Source organism: Hyperolius riggenbachi, chromosome 3, assembly GCF_040937935.1.
Source record: "Hyperolius riggenbachi isolate aHypRig1 chromosome 3, aHypRig1.pri, whole genome shotgun sequence".
Lineage (NCBI taxonomy): Eukaryota > Metazoa > Chordata > Amphibia > Anura > Hyperoliidae > Hyperolius > Hyperolius riggenbachi.
Window position 1 is genome coordinate 210,899,663 of NC_090648.1, and position 22,666 is coordinate 210,922,328.

At 44.5% G+C, this 22,666-nt stretch overlaps 1 protein-coding gene across 4 annotated transcripts in view; it reads right to left on the bottom strand.

Annotated features, from left to right (window-relative positions):
• Positions 1-279: 279 nt before the first annotated feature.
• The window catches only part of PPCDC (phosphopantothenoylcysteine decarboxylase), a 46,386-nt gene continuing 23,999 nt past the window's right edge, over positions 280-22,666 (bottom strand). For all 4 annotated transcript variants that reach the window (XM_068272561.1, XM_068272559.1, XM_068272562.1 and 1 more), the window contains 2 exons: positions 15,484-15,652; positions 280-454 (listed from right to left, as the gene is read on the bottom strand). In XM_068272561.1, coding sequence (XP_068128662.1) covers positions 378-454; positions 15,484-15,652 — 246 coding nt within the window. In that variant the 3' untranslated portion in view covers positions 280-377. The remainder of the gene's footprint in view (positions 455-15,483; positions 15,653-22,666) is intronic.

Below are 22,666 nucleotides of genomic sequence, written 5' to 3' on the forward strand. Positions count from 1 at the left end.
CATTTTTTTCCCTCTTCAAGACATGGATGAGGAAAATTATCATCAAGTTCAAACACACATTTCCTGCTGCAGTTATTATTGCCTCATTATTTTATGGATACGACAAACCAAATAGGAGTGATCACAAAGAAGACACATATAAACTTAAGGAGATCCGTGCTGGCTGAGACTATACAGCGCTAACAGTCTCGGCTACAAGGCTGCCTCCAGGCTGTCAAACAATCCTTCCTGATCCTCTGTTTATTTTAAGATTATATAATTGCAGTCATAAATCATGTATAAAACCACTCATAGCTTTATTAACCCCATTTTGTCTGGCAGACTGCCAGGAAAGTAGGTCATAATTGGCAAGGCTGCACAAATCATTATGGACGTCGTCACTGAAGCAGGTACTTGGACAAGACTTCTCTGACTTTGTCAACGATGGTGTCAACTTCTGCCATGGCTCCAAGACCTGTGGAATGCAAAAGATTCACCTTAGCTGTACATCACAGAATAAGAGGCTGTGCAGAATGGTGAGCATGTGGGATTTAGAATTAACAGGGTAGCTAAGAATTATGGGACGGAGCCAAGAAAAACTGGTTGCATAATCCAGCTTCACAAGCTTTCACACGTTTTACTTGCTTATCACGGTTCTATAAATAAGCCCTGTCATTTTTTCCAGGGTTAAAACCAAAGTTTACACAATTTAGAGATGGACATGATTTGCACAGAGGCAACTGCATGTTCTCCCACTACATTCAGACTCCAGTTTAGAAAACTTATAAGGACTGTGGAGCGATTCTTTAGTTCTGAATACAGTATTTAAGTACTAAATTGGCGTTTCTTATATATGTTACAGCCACATCTCAAAGTTGGTCACTTCGGGATGTGGCCGGCCACGTAATGGCTGATGCGAAGTTTCCATTTTGATGCAGCCAATTCAAGAATTACTTACTTATTTTGGACTTTGACTGACCAGAATGCGATCTGACAAGAGCTGGCCGGCCAAGTGGAGTGCAGCGACAGAGGAGTAAACAGCTTTGGCATCATCTCCTTTACCCGCCTCCTTCCCCTGCCCCTTACCCCCCTGTGTACTTTTACATCTGTCTGCAGGGAGGAAATATACAGGGCAGCCTATGTCTGCATTCTCTCCTTCCCTGGTGTGTGTGTGTCGTGTCTACAGCTTTCATTGCAGCCTGTGCAACGGCAGCTAATACCGGTTATACAGGCTGCAATAAAAGCTCACGGAAATACCACCTGCACACAGCAGGGAGGGAGAGAGACAGGCGACTACAAGTGCCACCTGCAAAAAAAAAAGCAGCTCATCACCTGCCGTTCTGGTTGGCCAAAGCTTGAAAAAAGTAAGTGGAAAATAATATGTTTTGAACATTGGCCGCAGTAGCCGGCCACTCCACATATTGGCAGGTCAGAACCTAAAGTGGTCAGGCTTTGGGTTCTGGCCGTAACATATACGGTATACGTTCCTTTTTCTTTGCAAATGAATAAATTAATTAGTTCCTTAAGTCATAGTGCTCACCTCCGATCATCTCTTTGGATGCCTGTCTTTGTAATCATTATTGAACGACTTCAGGACCACGCTTATTGGATAATCACATCATGTTATTCCCCCCCCCCCCTCTCCCCGCTGCTCAGCTCAACTCAGAAACTACCGTAAACAAACACAAAAGGTTTCACATAGCTTGGTGCCAAAGTGGTTAACATATAATGCTGCGAAATGTTAATTCTAACAAGGAATAAGGAATGATTTATAGTTCTATAGCACAGTGCTAAACTAACTGACAATATTTGTAAGTATGTAAGTCCAAAGGGTTATCATTCTTTGCATGTTTCCTTGTGCATATCTGAAACAACAAGATTCCCAAGATTGGCCTCTCAGCTTAAAATATGTCTGACATGTTAAAATATGGCAGTCTTGCCCAACTTCTAGCCGTGCTATAAATCACACAGGAATGCTGGTAGCAGGAGCACAGCAGACACGTGGGAGAAGCATGTATGGGTCACCACTAGCTGTGTCTTCTCTGCAGTGTAGCACTATTATTTAATACATTGTTGGCAGTACTGTTAGTGGTTTTCAAAGCATTATAACTTGTGCTTCCTGCTTACATCCTGCAACGCTCTCTGTTCTTCTGTGCTGGCAGCCAAAACTACCATTGTGAAATCTTGTGAAAAACAATTTCAGAATCTCAATCAATGTAGAGCCACACTACAGCATTCATTCTTATAGTCGCCAGCTCATAGAAGGTTGCATTTCCTGGGCTTACTGCTCAAATCAAGCGAGAAATGCTCATCACAGGAAGCTCTTGCCTTTAAATAGCTCCACAGTTCCTGTTCCTCTTTCCATCTTCATACCTAAATACTCCCCTATCCTCCTCTCTGCTCCTCCATTAAGCTATGATGACTGCCTCATTCAAAATATTTTTAAATGCATGGCTCCGAGATGATATGAAGGTCATCTGTCTACAACAGTTTACAATACATTCTAAAGCTACCAAAATAGAGGATTTGGATCTTATTGTGAATGGTGATGCCTCAAGACACAGGGCAGATATTGCCAAGTAATGCAACACCTGGAGGGCACTCTATACATCAACATGCCATCCCCGACACTAGGGGCCACAGTAGCAGAAGTCGCCTGTGCGACTGGGCTGCTCGTAGTGTTGGGCGAACAGTGTTCGCCACTGTTCGGGTTCTGCAGAACATCACCCTGTGCGGGTGATGTTCGAGTTCGGCCGAACACCTCATGGTGTTCGGCCTTTTTAGTTCGGGTTCGCCCGAACAGCTCAATGCCCAGCCGAACAGGGGCCCTGTTCGGCCGAATACTGCCCCCCTATGGGGTCGCAGGCATAAGGGGGGAGCATGCCCCGGTCGCGGGGGGGGGGGGGGGGAAATTCCCCCCACCCCCTGCTAGCGCTCCCCCCTCTGCCCGCTTCCCCATACAAAAATTTTCCGTAAAGTTCAATAATACCTTCAGTGGCTGGCCTGGCTTGCACTGTGGTGTGAGTGAGGAGGAGGAGGAGTCCGAGTAGGACGCGTTGAGGCCGGGCAGCGGGCGGTTCAGCGGTAGTACCCTTGTGGTACTTCCGCCCTTTCTCTGACCTCACGTCCTCTACGTGATGACGCGTACCCTCGTATGCAGAGGACGTGAGGTCAGAGAAAGGGCGGAAGTACCACAAGGGTACTACCGCTGAACCGCTCGCTGCCCGGCCTCAACGCGTCCTACTCGGACTCCTCCTCCTCCTCACTCACACCATAGTGCCAGCCAGGCCAGCCACTGAAGGTACTATTGAACTTTACGGAAAATTTTTGTATGGGGAAGCGGGCAGAGGGGGGAGCGCTAGCGGAGGGGGTGCGGGGTATTACCCCCCCCCCCGCGACCGGGGCATGCTCCCCCCTTATGCCTGCGACCCCATAGGGCCCCCAAAAGCGGGATGTTCGGGGAGTTCGGGGTTCGGGCCGAACATGCCGAACATCTGGCCCATGTTCGGCGAACGGACTCGAACCCGAACATCCAGGTGTTCGCCCAACACTAGCTTCTCGTCCTCCCCACTTGCTGCCGCTAAGGGATTCAGATACTCACTTCGCCACGATCCAAGTGCTGCAGCTACAAACTTCTTCCTGTTCTGGTGTTCCATCTCACAGTAAGAGTGCCCTATAGGGGGTGCTCTTACTGAGAGATGGAACACAAGAACAGGAAAAGGTTTGTAGCTGCAGCACGTGGATCATGGCAAGTGAGTATATGATGACTGCTGAGCTGCTGCTGGTTCTGCTGCTTTGTCCCCCGTCCGCCTGGCTATCCTGACTACCTATACTGAAGTACCTATTCCTGACTATCTATACTCAATCATCTAATCCTAGCTATCTATACCGAGGTACCTATTCCTGTCTATCTATACCGAGGTACCTATTCCTGTCTATCTATACCGAGGTACCTATTCCTGTCTATCTATACCGAGGTACCTATTCCTGTCTATCTATACCGAGGTACCTATTCCTGTCTATCTATACCGAGGTACCTATTCCTGTCTATCTATACCGAGGTACCTATTCCTGGCTATCTATACCGAGGTACCTATTCCTGGCTATCTATACTGAGGCATCAATCCCTGGCTATCTATACTGAGGTACCTATTCCTGGCTATCTATACTGAGGCATCAATCCCTGGCTATCTATACTGAGGTACCTATTCCTGGCTATCTATACTGAGGCATCAATCCCTGGCTATCTATACTGAGGTATCTATTCCTGGCTATCTATACTGAGGTACCTATTCCTGGCTATCTATACTGAGGTACCTATTCCTGGCTATCTATACTGAGGTACCTATTCCTGGCTATCTATACTGAGGTACCTATTCCTGGCTATCTATACTGAGGTACCTATTCCTGGCTATCTATACTGAGGTACCTATTCCTGGCTATCTATACTGAGGTACCTATTCCTGGCTATCTATACTGAGGTACCTATTCCTGGCTATCTATACTGAGGTACCTATTCCTGGCTATCTATACTGAGGCATCTATCCCTGGCTATCTATACTGAGGCATCTATCCCTGGCTATCTATACTGAGGTACCTATTCCTGGCTATCTATACTGAGGTACCTATTCCTGGCTATCTATACTGAGGTACCTATTCCTGGCTATCTATACTGAGGTACCTATTCCTGGCCATCTATACTGAGGTACCTATTCCTGGCCATCTATACTGAGGTACCTATTCCTGGCTATCTATACTGAGGTACCTATTCCTGGCTATCTATACTGAGGTACCTATTCCTGGCTATCTATACTGAGGTACCTATTCCTGGCTATCTATACTGAGGTACCTATTCCTGGCTATCTATACTGAGGTACCTATTCCTGGCTATCTATACTGAGGTACCTATTCCTGACTATCTATACTGAGGTACCTATTCCTGAATATCTACTGATGTATCTATCCCTGGCTATATATACTGAGGCATCTAATCCGGGCTATCTATACTGAGGTACCTATTCCTGACCTGCCTATACTGAGGCATCAAGGCCCCGAGGTTTGTAGCTACACCACCTCCTGACACACCTACAGACATGTCCGTGTCGGTGAGATGATTAGTTCACGGCTATTCTGACCCTGGTGTTATCTGCCATTTTTTTTTTAACTTTTTGATTAGATTTGTTGGTGTCCATCGAATAACAACAAAGGTGAATCCTGAAGGACCGCACCACACAACCAATTATATAAGTGATTAATGAGCTTTATTGAGCAAAAGTTGTACAAAAATATTAAAAACAATTAAAACAATAAATCCCAGGTTGACACAATGTATAAAAGCCAGTGGCTAAAAAAGTGGACAATCAAGGCTTGAATGCATAATTGTTATAGCCCAACCCTTCACTCACAACCACAATAGTAAATAATTAGCAACGGAGATGAGAAAGTGACATGTGCAAATTGTATGTGCGAGGCACTCCTGGAAGGGAATGAACCTGCGCAGAGAAGTGCAATAGTGCATAAAAATTTGGCAGTAAAACAGTAAAGCAAAAGACCCCAAGAATGAGGAAATAACCGCAATGTGTAAAGAATAAAGAGAACGACAACCAGAAGTGAAAAATGTGGGAGGTCCGCTGGACCAAACAGCAAGTGCACCAAAGGGAAGACTCACCAAGGTTAGGAACTGGAGGAGGAAGGGCTGCGTCAGCCTGGGAGATGTGCCTTCGCGATTCGCCGCATCCAGCAGCTTCTATCGGGCATGCCCGGTACTATTGCACTACTCTGCGCAGGTTCATTCTCTTCCAGGAGTGCCTCGCACATACAATTTGCACATGTCACTTTCTCATCTCCGTTGCTAATTATTTACTATTGTGGTTGTGAGTGAAGGGTTGGGCTGGCTTTTATACATTGTGTCAACCTGGGATTTATTGTTTTAATTGTTTTTAATATTTTTGTACAACTTTTGCTCAATAAAGCTCATTAATCACTTATATAATTGGTTGTGTGGTGCGGTCCTTCAGGATTCACCTTTGCTGTTATTCGATTGATTGTTTGGAATCCTTTTCTGCACACACAAAATAACTGATTAGCAATCATGTTATGAGCTTTACTTAATTGAACTGGTGCTGCCCATAGGTGTTTGTTTAAACTGCTACTTTTGTTGGTGTCCATAATGCTGGGAATACACGTTTCGTTTTTGCCTTCGTTTAAACCTTCGTTTCGATTGTGCCTTTTGTCCTTTTCGATCCCGAAATAATCGACCGTACGGTTAATATCACCACCCACGGTTTCGTTTTTTTTTTTTCGATTCTGATGGTTTCGTTTTTCCAATGATCGAAGGCTGCAAAGAAACGAAATGTAGTACAGGGACGGACGGCATAAACGAATATATAATCGATCTGAACAGCCATCAAGCCTACCAATGGCTCGATTAGATGGATAAAGAGAGATAATATCAAACATGTTTCGATCACTAGTCGTTCGTTTTTGGGGTCTATTAATCGAAACTATAATGAGATTATGACTATTTTCACATACGTTTTCAACACTCGATTCGTTTACCGAACGAATCGAAGGCTAAAACTAAGGCAAAAACGAAACGTGTATTCCCAGCATTACCATTACAGCAAGCCCTTTGTCTACTGGCTTGATGATGGTATATTTATTAAACAAATACAGACACTTCCAGGATGTCCTCATCAGGCTGCAGCAATTCCTGTCTCTTATAATCATTAAAGGGAACCATAAGTGACCCAAAGGCATTCAGTTTAATTTACCTGGGGCTTCTTCCAGTCCTGTAGTCCATTAGGTCCCTCACTGTCTCCCCCAATCCTCCGTGTTCTGCTGCTGTGCCCCTCTGAAAGCTGTCTAACTGAGCCCTGTCACAGGCTACTGCTCATGCATGGCCTTGGCTTTAATTGCACTCCCATGGACGATTTACAAACTTCGCATGTGCAGAATGCTCCTGGCTACGGGTGCGCCATTAAGACTGGGGCCGTACATGCGCTGTAGCCTGCAACAGGGCTCAGTCAGACAGCTTTCAGAGGGGCACAGCAGCGGAATGTAGTGGGCTGGGAGGACAGCGAGGGACCTCATCAACTATGCTATGGTGAGCAGGAAGAAACTTAAGGTTCCCTTCAAAGGCACAGGTGTATTAGGCACATGAAGATGGAATACAGTAGCATGTTTAAAGAAATACATACTTATCTGAGGAAAGGGAAGCCTTTGGATCCTAGTGAGGTTTCTCGCTCCCTGTCCTCTGGTCCCACATTGCCACTCGCTGACTCTCCAGCTGATTGAGCTCACGCTCCTCTTCTGGCACAAGCTTGGCTGCTTCTGCGTAGTAGGACAGAGCCGATACTGCACAAGTGGCTCCGGCTTACTATGCAGCGGCTGCTGTGCTCACTTGTGCTGCAGATTACTGACAAGCCCTTGTCGGTAAACTCTGGAGTGCCTGTGCTCTGCAATGGGGGACCATAAAACAGCGAGGAAAGCCTCTTTATATTAGGGTCAGTGTATCACTAGGTTAGGAGTGATCAGGCAGGATATGTAACAATGGTGCAACTTGTAGAATTCCACTAGAAACAGATCAATGATAACAAAAACAGCGCTCACAGTATGTTCAAATGTGGCTCAAAACCAAATTAACAGGTCTCACCTGATTCTGTAGGGCTGCTATGGTGAAATGTCACCTGATTCTGTAGGGCTGCTATGGTGAAATATCACCTGGTTCTGTAGGGCTGCTATGGTGAAATGTCACCTGGTTCTGTAGGGCTGCTATGGTGAAGTGTCACCTGGTTCTGTAGGGATGCTATGGTGAAATGTCACCTGGTTCTGTAGGGCTGCTATGGTGAAATATCACCTGGTTCTGTAGGGATGCTATGGTGAAATGTCACCTGGTTCTGTAGGGCTGCTATGGTGAAATGTCACCTGGTTCTGTAGGGCTGCTATGGTGAAATATCACCTGGTTCTGTAGGGCTGCTATGGTGAAATGTCATTTGGTTCTGTAGGGCTGCTATGGTGAAATGTCATTTGGTTCTGTAGGGCTGCTATGGTGAAATGTCATTTGGTTCTGTAGGGCTGCTATGGTGAAATGTCACCTGGTTCTGTAGGGATGCTATGGTGAAATGTCACCTGGTTCTGTAGGGCTGCTATGGTGAAATGTCACCTGGTTCTGTAGGGCTGCTATGGTGAAATGTCACCTGGTTCTGTAGGGCTGCTATGGTGAAATGTCACCTGATTCTGTAGGGCTGCTATGGTGAAATGTCACCTGATTCTGTAGGGCTGCTATGGTGAAATATCACCTGGTTCTGTAGGGATGCTATGGTGAAATGTCGTTTGGTTCTGTAGGGATGCTATGGTGAAATGTCACCTGGTTCTGTAGGGCTGCTATGGTGAAATGTCCCCTGGTTCTGTAGGGATGCTATGGTGAAATGTCACCTGGTTCTGTAGGGATGCTATGGTGAAATGTCATTTGGTTCTGTAGGGATGCTATGGTGAAATGTCGTTTGGTTCTGTAGGGCTGCTATGGTGAAATGTCACCTGGTTCTGTAGGGATGCTATGGTGAAATGTCACCTGGTTCTGTAGGGATGCTATGGTGAAATGTCACCTGGTTCTGTAGGGATGCTATGGTGAAATGTCATTTGGTTCTGTAGGGCTGCTATGGTGAAATGTCATTTGGTTCTTTAGGGCTGCTATGGTGAAATGTCACCTGGTTCTGTAGGGATGCTATGGTAAAATGTCACCTGGTTCTGTAAGGATGTTATGGTGAAATGTCACCTGGTTCTGTAAGGATGCTATGGTGAAATGTCACCTGGTTCTGTAGGGCTGCTATGGTGAAATGTCACCTGGTTCTGTAGGGATGCTATGGTGAAATGTCACCTGCTTCTGTAGGGATGCTATGGTGAAATGTCACCTGGTTCTGTAGGGATGCTATGGTGAAATGTCACCTGGTTCTGTAGGGATGCTATGGTGAAATGTCACCTGGTTCTGTAGGGATGCTATGGTGAAATGTCACCTGGTTCTGTAGGGATGCTATGGTGAAATGTCACCTGGTTCTGTAGGGATGCTATGGTGAAATGTCATTTGGTTCTGTAGGGCTGCTATGGTGAAATGTCACCTGGTTCTGTGGGGCTGCTATGGTGAAATGTCACCTGGTTCTGTAGGGCTGCTATGGTGAAATGTCATTTGGTGCTGTAGGGCTGCTATGGTGAAATGTCACCTGGTTCTGTAGGGATGCTATGGTGAAATGTCACCTGGTTCTGTAGGACTGCTATGGTGAAATGTCACTTGGTTTTGTAGGACTGCTATGGTGAAATGTCACTTGGTTCTGTAGGGCTGCTATGGTGAAATGTCATCTGGTCCTGCAGCGCTGCTATGGTAAAATGGCAGCCAGTAACTGCATTTGTCTGGATTTCTGTGGTTTGGCGGACTTCCGCTATTTTGGTGGAAATCCATAATTTGGTTGTTTTTGGGTGGAAATTATCCTCAGGTTATGTTTGGGCAGAAATTAGGCAGCTTGTTAGTACAAGGGAACGGGAAACAATTTGTACAAAGGCTAAAGTTCAAAGTGCTATTGATACAGTAATTTAACCAATAAAAAGCATCCAAGCTGCTATGGTGGAAAGGCAGTAGTCAGTAATCCCATTTGTCCCACTTGTGGCTAGGGACCAGTCTCTAGTCATAGGCAGCTTCAATGGACAATTAGTGTACCATGTTTTATACGGGTTTGGTGCAATATATGGGGGGATTCTTTTGTAATTCATATATGTGTTGTAATATTTTTATAATACATTATAATGGATAAGCAATTGGTCTCCATCAGTTTATTTAAAACACAAACACATGCCATTCTAGTTTGATATGACTTGTGGTTTTAATGCTGATTAGAGACAGGGGCCCATATGCAATTCACTTTTTTCCTGCCGTTTTCTCTTAAAATGATAATTTTTTATTTTCTCTTTAAAACCATTTTTCATAATTTCACAATAGAAAAAGTACCAAAAGTAGTACGAAAGGTACTGAAATTATTTTGAGCATTTTCTTGCTTGCTGGGGGTTTAAAAGGCATTTTATTAACAAGGTGTGAAAATATCAACTTGGAGAAAACTAAGGAGAAAAAGTGAATTGCATATGGGCCCGGGAGTGCTGTAGCCTGGACTGTCTGTCTATGTGTGTTTGGTTGAGTCCGATGCCTGATCTGGGTGTGGCTGTCAGTCCTGTTTATAAGCACGTCCCAGAATTAGCAATGTTTGTGGTGTTTATTTCAGGTTATGAATGGCTGCCTACTCTAAATGGTTAAAGCATCTCATTAACTGTAGAAGGCCACCTACAGTGCAGCCCATAATTATTCAAACTCCTGGCAAATTTTGACTTAAAGTTACTTTTATTTGACGGAAAACTACATAGGTGCCTACAAAAAGATAATAAGATGATGTACAAGAGGCATTATTGTGGAAAAATTAATTATCAGCTTTTATTTACATTTGAGCAAAAAGTGTCCAGTCCAAATCTATTCATACCCTTCACAAACTACCACAGTCTGTGGGAAAATCCAAAGTTCTATACCATTCCAAATAATCCAAGATGTTCTAAAACATCCTAATTAGCCTGATTAATTGGGAACAGCTGTTTTAATCAACTCAACAGGTAAAAAACAGCAGCTCTCTGCAGTTGGTTTGTGGACAGTCATGCCTAAGACAAAGGAGCTCAGTGAGGACCTGCGGCTGCGCATTGTGGCTGCTCACAAGTCACGAAAGGGCTACAAGGCCATTTCTAAATGTTTTCAAGTTCCAATGGCTACAGTGCAAAGTATTATTAAAAACTACAAGATTTTCCGCACTGTGGAAAATCTCATAGGACGTGGTCAGAAGCCAAAAGTGACACCTGTGCTGGCCAGGAGGTTAGTGAGAGAGGTGAAAAAGAATCCAAGGGTCACCACTAAGGCCGTCCTGGTGAATCTGGGCTCTGCTGGGGCAATGTCTCAAGGCAGACAATCCACGGCTATTCTGACCCAGGGTTCCACGGATGCAGACCAAAGAAGACGCCACTTCTCCAGATAAGGAACACAAAAGCTTGCTTGACCTTTGCAAATGCTCATCTGGACAAAGAAGAAGACTTCTAGTCTTCTGTGTTATGGTCAAATTGCATTGTTTGGTCACAATGATGTTTCCTTCATTTGGCGTAAAAAAAGGAGAAGCCTTCAAGCCAAAGAACACCATCCCCATTGTCAAATATGTTGGTGGGGAACCTAATGCTTTTGGTGTTTTTAAGCCAATGGACCAGGGAACCTAATCACAGTAAACGGCACCATGAAAAAAAGAGCAATACATGAGTATTCTCAACGACAACATCAGGCAGTCTGCAGAGAAACTTGGCCTTGGGCAACAGTGGACATTTTAGCATGACAATGACCCAAAACACACAGCAAAAGTGGTGAAGAAATGGTTAGCAGACAACAACATTAATGTTTTGGAGTGGCCCAGCCAGAGTCGTGACTTGAATACGATTGAGAATCTGTGGAGGGAGCTAAAGATCAGGGTGATGGCAAGAAGACCCTCCAATCTGAAAGATTTGAAGCTCATTGCTAAAGATGAATGGGCAAAAATACCTGTGGAGACATGCAAAAAGCTGGTCTGCAATTATAGGAAGCATTTGATTGCTGTAATAGCCAATAAAGGCTTTTCTATTGATTATTGAGAAGGGTATGAATAATTTTAGACTGACACATTTTGCTCAATGTAAATAAAAGCTGAGAAATGTTTTTTTTCCCCACAATTACCGCATGCCTTGTGTACATCGTCTTATCTTTTGGGACACACCTACAGTATGTAATTTTCGGTAAAAAAAAAATGACTTGCTGGTTGAATAAAAGTAACTTTAAGTCAAATTTTGCCAGGGGTATGAATAATTATGGGCAGCACTGTATATTCAAAAGACAATAAGGCAGAGCTAGAGGATCCACAAACTGGAAACAGGCTGCCAAAAATACATGCGATAGGAAAGTCATATCTTATGAGGTATAAATACTACAGAACCAACCGATCGAATGCGTTATATACATGGCGTTAATTATTTCAGATTCTTTGAGATCTGTACACCTACTACATTGATTCACATATGGAAAAAGTTATTTATTATTATTATTTAGTTGTTATTAATGCCATATTATACCTGCTATCTTATCTTGATGTGTACATTTTACTGATTTATGTGTGGTTGTACAGAACTGTTTTACAAACCTGTGTGGGCTATTTTCTCACGTTTGCATGTTTTCACAGATTTTTTTTTTATAATAAACTTTAATAGGGGAAAAAAATACTACAGAACCAGGGCTGTGGAGTCAGTACAAAAATCATCCGACTCCAACTTCTCTGACTCCTTGACTGAGACTCCACGGCCCTTGCAGGGCTATGGAGTGGGTACAAAAATCATCCAATTCAGCTGATCTATGTAACCACAACTCCGACTCCAGGTACCCAAAAATTGCTTAGACTCCGACTCCACAGCCCTGTATAGAACACATATCTGGCATAGTAGAAAAGGTTCTGAAGTCAGGCATTCTGCTACTTCCATACAGAAGATTACATAAACATTAAACAATTACCACCAAATGCACTGCTTGTTACAATGGAAGTGAAATTTCTGTTCTGTAATGTGTGCCACACAGATGAGGTTGAGGCATGTCACAAATTGTTAAAATCTTTTCCGAACCAAAATACAGGGAGGCTATGAAAAAAAGCTCATTCATTTTATCCTAAGCCATAATTACTTCACTTTCCATAATGGCATCTAGCGCCAGCTCGTGGGGAGAGCTATGCAAGAAGCAAAAAGGCGCCACAGCATGCAAACCTGTTAATGGCTTATAGGAGAGATTTGTCAATACTTTACAGCAATAACAGCTTTTTTTTTTTTACCACTACCACATAGAGAATATTTTTATTATGCTGACTGCAGGAGAAAACAGTGTAAAAAATTGACTGACTATTTAACACATTCCAGCCATCAATCAAGTTAAGATTGGACTATGCTGTGAATTCTGTGAGTGCCTTACTCTACAGTGCCCAGCAAAGATTGCCAAACAAACACAAACAAATATGTTATATTGGTCCAGCATCTCAGGAATGGTATGCAACTCCTCTGCTACTAATTTATATACAGCCAGACCACCTGGTATCTTCTGCAGTATGCACATAAATGCCTACAGTCCATGACTAGGTGTGTAACATTACTTAAGAACTACAGCCCTTTATAACAGAGGATGAGTTTGTAAAATAAATCTTTCCAGAGCCCCCTTTTCTGGCTTCAAACCACCACCTAACCTCAGGAATTGTCATTTTGATTATGGCAACATTACCAAGGCAACTAACCATGCAAACAGTGCTTCCATATAACCCAATCATCTAGTGTCACACATACCATGAGGTTCTTTAACCACTTCACCTCCAAGGGTTTTTCGCCTTAAAAACCCAGAGCAATTTTCACCTGTCAGCTCTTCTTCCATTAATTTGCCTATAACTTTATTACTACTTATCACAAGGAAACAATCTATATGTTTTTTTCGACACCAATTACGTTTTCTGTGGGGGTTACTTTTTGCTAAGAATAATTTTATTCTAACTGCATTTTAATAGGAAAAATAAGAAAAAAAATAGAAAAAAATTATTATTTCTCAGTTTTCAGCCATTCTAGTTTTAAAATAATACATGCTACCATAATTAAAACCCCCACATTTTATTTGTCCATTTGTCCCAGTTATTGCAACGTTTACAATTTTTCCCTAGTACAATTTATGGCACCAATATTTTTGGGGGAAATAAAGGTGCATTTTTTTCAGTTTTGCATCTATACCCAATTACAAGCCCATAATGCAAAAAATAACAGTAATATACCCTTTTGACATAGAAATTAAAAAAGTTCAGTCCCTAAGAAAAATTTTGGGGGGGATAACTATTGGGGAGTGTGGGAGGTAAGGGGTTAATTTTAAATGTAAAAAAAAAAGTCTGTGTATGAAGAAAAAAAAAAAAGTTTGTAGATGTATTTTTACTATTTGGCTACAAGATGTCCTCACACATTACTTATTACTGTATACCTATAGTACGCTAAATAGGAAGCAATGCACGCATGGCTTCTGCCGGGTGTAAACAAATGATCGCGGCAACGCTTTGATGCCTGTGACCATTCATATGGGGACAGAGATTAATGAATGGGAGCTGCGTTCCCATTCATTCATCTCCCGGCTAACTATCAGCGGCACTAACGAAAGCGAGGGGTGCGAGCGGGAGTGCAAGGAGGGGAGGGACGTAGTAGCTACGTCCCTGTGAGGAGATATGGGTTTTTGTAGGGACGTAGCTACTTGTTCCGGAGGAGGGGAAGTGGTTAAGATCACAGGGTCATACTGCTGCGTTTATTGAATGTGATGTACCTCAAGCAATAAGTATAACACGGAATGTTACATTGGGAAAAGTCACATAAACAAAAAAAGAATAAACCTACACAGACACACAATAAAAAAAACACAGGGAACATGACTGCTGACAAATACACATCCTTAGTCCTAGTCAAGCCCCAACGCCGAGGATCTGAAGGTTATGGTTTTGGAAAGTTTTGAAATGTGGATAATAATCTTGATAAACTGTGACAGTTAAGTAATACTTTGTAATTACTTCACTAGGGCTGCTCCTACTCTCTGGAACTCTCTCCCACCAGCCATCATGCTCACCCTATCCTTAAAGGGACTCCGAGCTCTGAAAAAAAAGGAAAGTTGTACTCACCAGGGGCTTTTTCCAGCCCAGTGCTGGTCGGGAGGTCCCACGCCGGCGTCCTGGCTCCTCTCCTTCTCCCCGCTCCGGAATGGCTGGCAGGCCGCAGCCCGGGCGACACTCTCCCGAGTGTCGGGCTGCTTCTTCCGCATATGACGCGGATTACGTCACACGCCAGCCGCCTCGCATCATCACGGCGGCCGGCGTGAAAGTACTGCGCATGCGCGAACAAAGCGCGCATGCGCAGTACTTTCACGCCGGCCGCCGTGATGACGCGAGGCGGCCGGCGTGTGACGTAATCCGCGTCATATGCGGAAGAAGCAGGGAGAGTGTCGCCCGGGCTGCGGCCTGCCAGCCATTCCGGAGCGGGGAAAAGGAGAGGAGCCAGGACGCCGGCGTGGGACCTCCCGACCAGCACTGGGCTGGAAAAAGCCCCTGGTGAGTACAACTTTCCTTTTTTTTCAGAGCTCGGAGTCCCTTTAAATACCTTTAAACATGCCCTCAAAACTCACCTTCCCCCCACATCAGTACCATAATATGTTCTGCTGGGCATGCTCTTAACAGATGCACCTATTGTGTCTCTATCCCCACAATCTATCACTAACAACCACCTCAGCAATGTCTTGAGACACTTTTGCAAACTCAGCAGAGACAACCATGAAGAACAATTTTAGGAAAAAAATAAAGTATGTACGTTGTGTACACTTATGCCAAACTTAAGCATAGGAATGCAGTTCTGATCACTGACCTTTGTCTCCACACACTAATGTCTTCTCAATACACGGTATCTCAGTGTAACCAAAGCTGCAAAGATGTTCAATTTGCTGTGCTGTGATTGGATGATTCCACATGGCTGTATTCATAGCTGGACAGAAGAGCAGTGGCTTTTTCATGTCCCATGCACGAACCACACAGGTCTGCAAACAAAACACACAATCATATGTGCACTAAATAACTTCAAAGCATAACATTTACAAATACTCCCAAGATAAAGGGCACCTGTCAGTATAGAAAAAACAATGTATTTATAGTTCATATTTACATGGCAAGTTCTACAAGATTTTATGGCAAACAATGAATAATTCACATCACTTAGGGCAGGTTCACACGGAACGGACGCTTGGCGGCGTCTACCGTCAAGCGTTCGGGACCCATCGGCTAAACTCTCCCATTCAAGTGAATGGGAGCGTTTAGCATTGCACGGTTACCGTCGATTGCATAAACGCGGCGTTCTGATCCCGATTTAACGCATTGTTTCGGCCGTCCCTAGAAGCCGCATGCAACGTCCAGGGATGGCTAGCTGGCATGGCTCCATGTCCCCCTGCGGGGACGAGAAACGCCGATCGCGATGATCTCCGTACTGCCGCCACCGAACAAGACGTCAAAGGACGACGCAACTTTCTGGCCGCCCCAACGCTGCCTGCCGCCCGTGTGAACCGGCCCTAACTGCCTCTCAAACAATGTAACACTTTATAGGTAGACATACAATATGCAGTTTAGATCAGGCAAATGATTCATATCTCTCTGATGTTGTATTGACAATTTACCACCTTGCACTACTTGATGTTGTCACAGGCGCAGTAATTGGGGTTGGGAACAGCCGATTCTCATACCCTGATCACAAAAGGAGGGGAATGCGACAGTGAGGGAAACGGTGTGGGGATCGCGAACATGGCAGTAAGTAAACAGTACGCATATATATGCCCCTGATCCGCATGAGAATTATACAGGGGCATAGATATGCGTACCAAAGATCCTGAAATAGTTAAAGAACAATTTCTGTACAGACACATTGGGCTTGATTCACTATGCGGTGCTAACCTACTTAGCACGTCTAAAGTCTTTAGGCGCGCTAACCAGGGTGCTAAGTAGGTTAGCACAGGTTTTCTCAATCAGATCGCGCGCAAAGTACTACGCACAAAGTTTTGCGCGCAAAGTACTGCGCGCAAAGTCTTGCGCGCGCTAAGTCCCATAGGCTTTCATGGGCACTTCGTGCGGAGCACCCTGCGCTCTGTGCAGTGCGTGCGTAAAGTTTTACGCACATAAAGTTTTACGCGCGTAAAGTTGTGTGCACGAAAAGGTCGTTTAGACGTGCTAAGGGTGTTTTCACAGGCGTGCTAACAGTTAGCACCGCTTTGTGAATCAAGCCCATTGTGTTTCTCCTGGCTGATTTTAAAAATGTTAGCACTTTGAAAAGCGCTTGGCTAATGTATTTGAATGGGATGGAGCACACCAGAGCGATGTGCTTTTTTCCTAAACGCCGGTCCTGCAGGCAGTTGGCTGAAGGTGTAATGGTTAAGGGCTCTGCCTCTGACACAGGAGACCAGGGTTCGAATCTCGGCTCTGCCTGTTCAGTAAGCCAGCACTAATTCAGTAGGAGACCTTTGGCAAGTCTCCCTTACACTGCTACTGCCAATAGAGCGCGCCCTAGTGGCTGCTGCTCTGCTCTGGCGCTTTGAGTCCGCAAGGAGAAAAGCGCAATATAAATGTTATTTGTCTTGTCTTGTCTTGCAGGCGATTCAGCCTCAATGTTAGTGAAGGAAAGTGGAAAATCGCTCTCAAAAGTGCTAGATCAGAGTGATTTTTCAAGCATTGTTGTTACAGAAGCTGTTCAGTTCCAGCTCTACATATATAAATGTACACATATAAATATATACGGTATAAATATAAAAAAGCTACACCAAAACGCTCCATGCATGCTTGCACGCATGCTTAGAAAATCGCTAGGCACATACCTAGAATCGCCTTCAAAAATCACTTCAAAAAGCGCTAAGTGTTTGCTTTTACGCTAACGCTTTTTGGTGTGTGCACTGGCCCTATGGAGCAGGTAGAGGGAGACATGCAAGCACTTACACGCTGCACAAAGCAACCAGCAGGCATCAAGGAACATCCAACCAAGACAGATCACTACTAAGGAGGTCAACAAGATGAGGAGACACCAATACACAATGTAGATTTCCAACCAAACTATCATGAACGCTTGTTACTAGGGAGGAGGGACTATGGCACAATGCACAACGGAATGGCTTCTGGTGGGCAGGGTAACAAGGGGAATATTGCACTCGACCAAGATAATCTAGCACTTTGGATATTTCTGGGATGCATCAGGACAGCTATACAACTACAGGTCCTTCTCAAAAAATTAGCATATTGTGATAAAGTTCATTATTTTCTGTAATGTACTGATAAACATTAGATTTTCATATATTTTAGATTCATTACACACAACTGAAGTAGTCCAAGCCGTTTATTGTTTTAATATTGATGATTTTGGCATACAGCTCATGAAACCCCAAAATTCCTATCTCAAAAAATTAGCATATCATGAAAAGGTTCTCTAAACGAGCTATTAACCTAATCATCTGAATCAACTAATTAACTCTAAACACCTGCAAAAGATTCCTGAGGCTTTTAAAAACTCCCAGCCTGGTTCATTACTCAAAACCGCAATCATGGGTAAGACTGCCGACCTGACTGCTGTCCAGAAGGCCATCATTGACACCCTCAAGCAAGAAGGTAAGACACAGAAAGAAATTTCTGAACGAATAGGCTGTTCCCAGAATGCTGTATCAAGGCACCTCAGTGGGAAGTCTGTGGGAAGGAAAAAGTGTGGCAGAAAACGCTGCACAACGAGAAGAGATGACCGGACCCCGAGGAAGATTGTGGAGAAGGACTGATTCCAGACCTTGGGGGACCTGCAGAAGCAGTGGACTGAGTCTGGAGTAGAAAAATCCAGAGCCACCGTGTACAGGCGTGTGCAGGAAATGGGCTACAGGTGCCGCATTTCCCAGGTCAAGCCACTTTTGAACCAGAAACAGCGGCAGAAGCGTCTGACCTGGGCTACAGAGAAGCAGCACTGGACTGTTGCTCAGTGGTCCAAGTACTTTTTTTGGATGAAAGCAACTTTTGCATGTCATTCGGAAATCAAGGTGCCAGAGTCTGGAGGAAGACTGGGGAGAGGGAAATGCCAAAATGCCGGAAGTCCAGTGTCAAGTACCCACAGTCAGTGATGGTCTGGGGTGCCATGTCAGCTGCTGGTGTTGGTCCACTGTGTTTTATCAAGGGCAGGGTCAATGCAGCTAGCTATCAGGAGATTTTGGAGCACTTCATGCTTACATCTGCTGAAAAGCTTTATGGAGATAAAGATTTCATTTTTCAGCATGACCTGGCACCTGCTCAGAGTGCCAAAACCACTGACTGGTAAATGGTTTACTGACCATGGTATTACTGTGCTAAATTGGCCTGCCAACTCTCCTGACCTGAACCCCATAGAGAATCTGTGGGATATTGTGAAGAGAAAGTTGAGAGATGCAAGACCCAACACTCTGGATGAGCTTAAGGCCGCTATTGAAGCATCCTGGGCTTCCATAACACCTGAGCAGTGCAGCAGGCTGATTGCCTCCATGCCACGCCGCATTGAAGCAGTCCTTTCTGCAACAGGATTCCCGACCAAGTATTGGGTGCATAACTGAACATAATTATTTGAAGGTTGACTTTTTGTTTTAAAAATACTTTTCTTTTATTGGTCGGATGAAATATGCTAATTTTTTGAGATAGGAATTTGGGGTTTTCATGAGCTGTATGCCAAAATCATCAATATTAAAACAATAAAAGGCTTGAACTACTTCAGTTGTGTGTAATGAATCTAAAATATATGAAAGTCTAATGTTTATCAGTACATTACAGAAAACAATGAACTTTATCACAATATGCTAATTTTTTGAGAAGGACCTGTAAATACACCCACTAAACAGGACCTGGGCCACTTCTCTGGTAATGGCTGCTGCAATTAAAAAACATAGAAGTAGAGTATTCTACTGTGTTAGTCATCAGTAAAAGCAAGAAGTTTTGAATCGAGGTGAGAACCTTTATTGGCTTACACCTGTAAGGGGAAAAAAAAAGAACCCCTGGGTGTAGTTGCCTCAGGAGGGGGAAGATTCTGGATCCTAAAGAGGCTTCCCTTGTCCTCCGCAGCAGTGGGGATCCAGAACCAGAACCCCCTTCAGACCTCCTTGCCAGCGCTTGTGGAAGTGTGCGCATGCGCAGTAGCACCTCTCCACTCTGGCAGAAATAGCCGAGCGCGATTATGTCCACTCTACTACGCAGGCGCGAGCCGTTCGGGTCTGCGCAGTAGAGCAGACCCGATCGGGCTCGGCTATTTCCGCTGGAGCCCAAGCGGAGAGCCACTACTGTGCCTGCACAGGCGTGCAAATGTAAATATTGTAGTCGGCTTATGCTGCCAGCGCTGGATCGGGCTGGCAAAGGGAGAGAGGGAAGCCTCATTAGGAACCAGAGGCTTCCCACTCCCGAGGTAAGTACTGCCAGGGACACTTATTTCCCCTTAGGGCTCATTTCCACTATCGCGAATTCGCATGCGTTTTTCCGCGTGCAAATTCGCATAGCAATGCAAGTGAATGGGACTGTTTCCACTTGTCAGGATTCCTTTGCGTTTTTCTGTGCAGAAAACATTCGCATGGCAGAGCCATCAGAATTCGCATACCGCATATCGCTATGCGAATCGCACACAATGTATTTAATAGCAAATTCGCATGAGGTTTGGGTATGCAAATTTTTATGCGAATTTTCATGCGAATTCGCACAGAAACAATAGAAAAGCACACCAGCACTGCCATGGTTAAATTCGCATACATCGTCGAATTCGCATGAAAATTCACATGGACCCGCACAATTTTTACCGCGGCGATTCGCACCGCACAAGTGGAAATGCAGCCTGACAGGTTTATTTTAAAGGAAAAAGAAAAAGCTTTTGGCTAATAAGCCTACTTCAGACTCGGGAGCATACAGGTATTGAGTCTGAAGGAGGCTTATTAGCCTAAATGTACTAGTTTTCTTCTGTGTTGTAAATGGTATCATCCTGAAACAAAACTTCTAGCAAATAAAAAATGTAAGCTACCAAATAGTAAATTGGCAGCTAATTTATCACCTGCCTGTTAACTGTTCAGCTGCTTGTGGCTTTGACTGGACCACAGCAATTAGAGATGACATATTTGGCACATTTTGTGCTCTAATGTACTAGAGACTAAAATGACTCATTTTACCTACATACACATGTGTGCAGCAGATTCCATTCACAGCTGTGCTGTATAATTAAACACATGATAGAATGGTATATGTAGCATGTGTATATTTGCTTTTCAAAAAGGTTGTGGCTTTTTAAAGGTCACAGTTATGTAAATTTCCAAAGTAATAACTGTTCCTCTGAAGTTATTACAAAAGCATCAGGAACATGCAAAATAGGCTAAATAGAATATGAAAAGAAATGATGAAAAAATGTTTTGTTTTGCTGTTTAGTGCTCCCCCTTGTGGTGCAGAGTTGCTGTAGCATCATGGATGATCGTGTGCAGATTAACATTTTAATAAAAGTGGCTTTTATAAACGGTTTATAAAAGTTAGTGATCTGCCGATCGCTAGAAAAAGGTAGTCACACCTCTAACAGTAATGTCACTTATCTGGAGAACTGCAAATAGCCATAGTTATAAAATGTGTGATCAGCTATAATGATTGCTGCAATTAGTGACAATTATGGGAAATGAGAAACAATGGTCAGAGATATAAGGCAGCGATCAGCATCATTGCCATATTATAGATCACCAAACAGCACACCCCACTTCCATTGCTGTGAATGCCATAGGTTTCAGTACAGAAGGACAACAGGAGTGTTTTATACAAACATTCTCTTTGCAATTTTTGCTGTGGATTTGTGGCCACAGTAAAAATTATCGGGAACTCCTTTTCTTTGGCAAATGGCCCCGTAACCTCTTCAGGACTACAGGCCTTTGCCCCCCCCCCAAGACCAGGCCATTCTGTGTGAAATAGGCCACTGCAGCTTTAAGGCCAAGCTGCAGGGCCGCATGACACAGCACACAAGTGATTACCCCCCCCCCCCTTTTCCCCCCACCAACTGAGCTCTCTGTCGGTGGGGTCTGATCACGCCCAGGTTTGTTTGTTTGTTTATTTTTAAATAAATATTTGCTGTGTCTTTTTTAAATACAATTTTTGTTTTTTTTAATATGTAAATTACCTTCCCTCCCCCCGTCTGCCTATCATAGCAGATCGCTTCTGAGTCCCCCAGGGGGACAGCCGTGTCACACTATTGTCCCCAGTACAGCGCTGCTGTAGATCGCAGCTGTGTAGACGGTGGTTTCGCCATCTAACAGTCTCCCGAGCAGCGGTTGCCGCTCGGAGACTGAAGGCGGAGCTCCGCTCTGCCCACCAAGCAGGAGTTGCGCGAGCAATCTCCTGCAAAACAGAGCCCCAGGCATTAGGCGGTCCTGGGGCTGCCGCCGCTGCCACGCCCATCGGCGTGACGTGGTCGGCTAGTAGTTAAAGAGGAGCTGTCAGCCATACTATCTCAGAAAGAAGCAAACACATATATAAGTAGATACATACTTGCTCTGCTTACATAAACACATGTATTGCACTGTCCACGTTTTGATTCTAGTGATTTTTCTACAGTAAAAAAAAAAAAAAAAAAAAAAGAGAAACTCCTTCTTAGCAGTTCCCATATTAACCACTTAACGACCGCCTAACGCCGATAGGCGTCGGCGGGTCGTTAGTGGTATAGCATGGAATGCCAGTTCACGGAGACTGTCTCCGGGAACAGCGTGCGATCGCGGCTCGCACGCATAATGTAAACCCCGCTGTTCACATCATACGGCGGTCCTGCGCAGCAGCGCCGTGACGTAGATCAGCGATCCCCGGCCTCTGATTGGCCGGGGATCGCCGGCATCTGATAGGCTGAAGCCTATCCTATCAGGCGCAGGACGGATATCCGTCCTGCGCTGCTCAGAGGGGACACCAGAGGGAGGGAACAGAGGTGAGGCCAGAAAACGCTGCGGAGGGAGGCTTTGAGGAGCCCCCCCCCCCCCCCCCGCGAATCAATAATAGCCGGCGGCGATCAGACCCCCCCA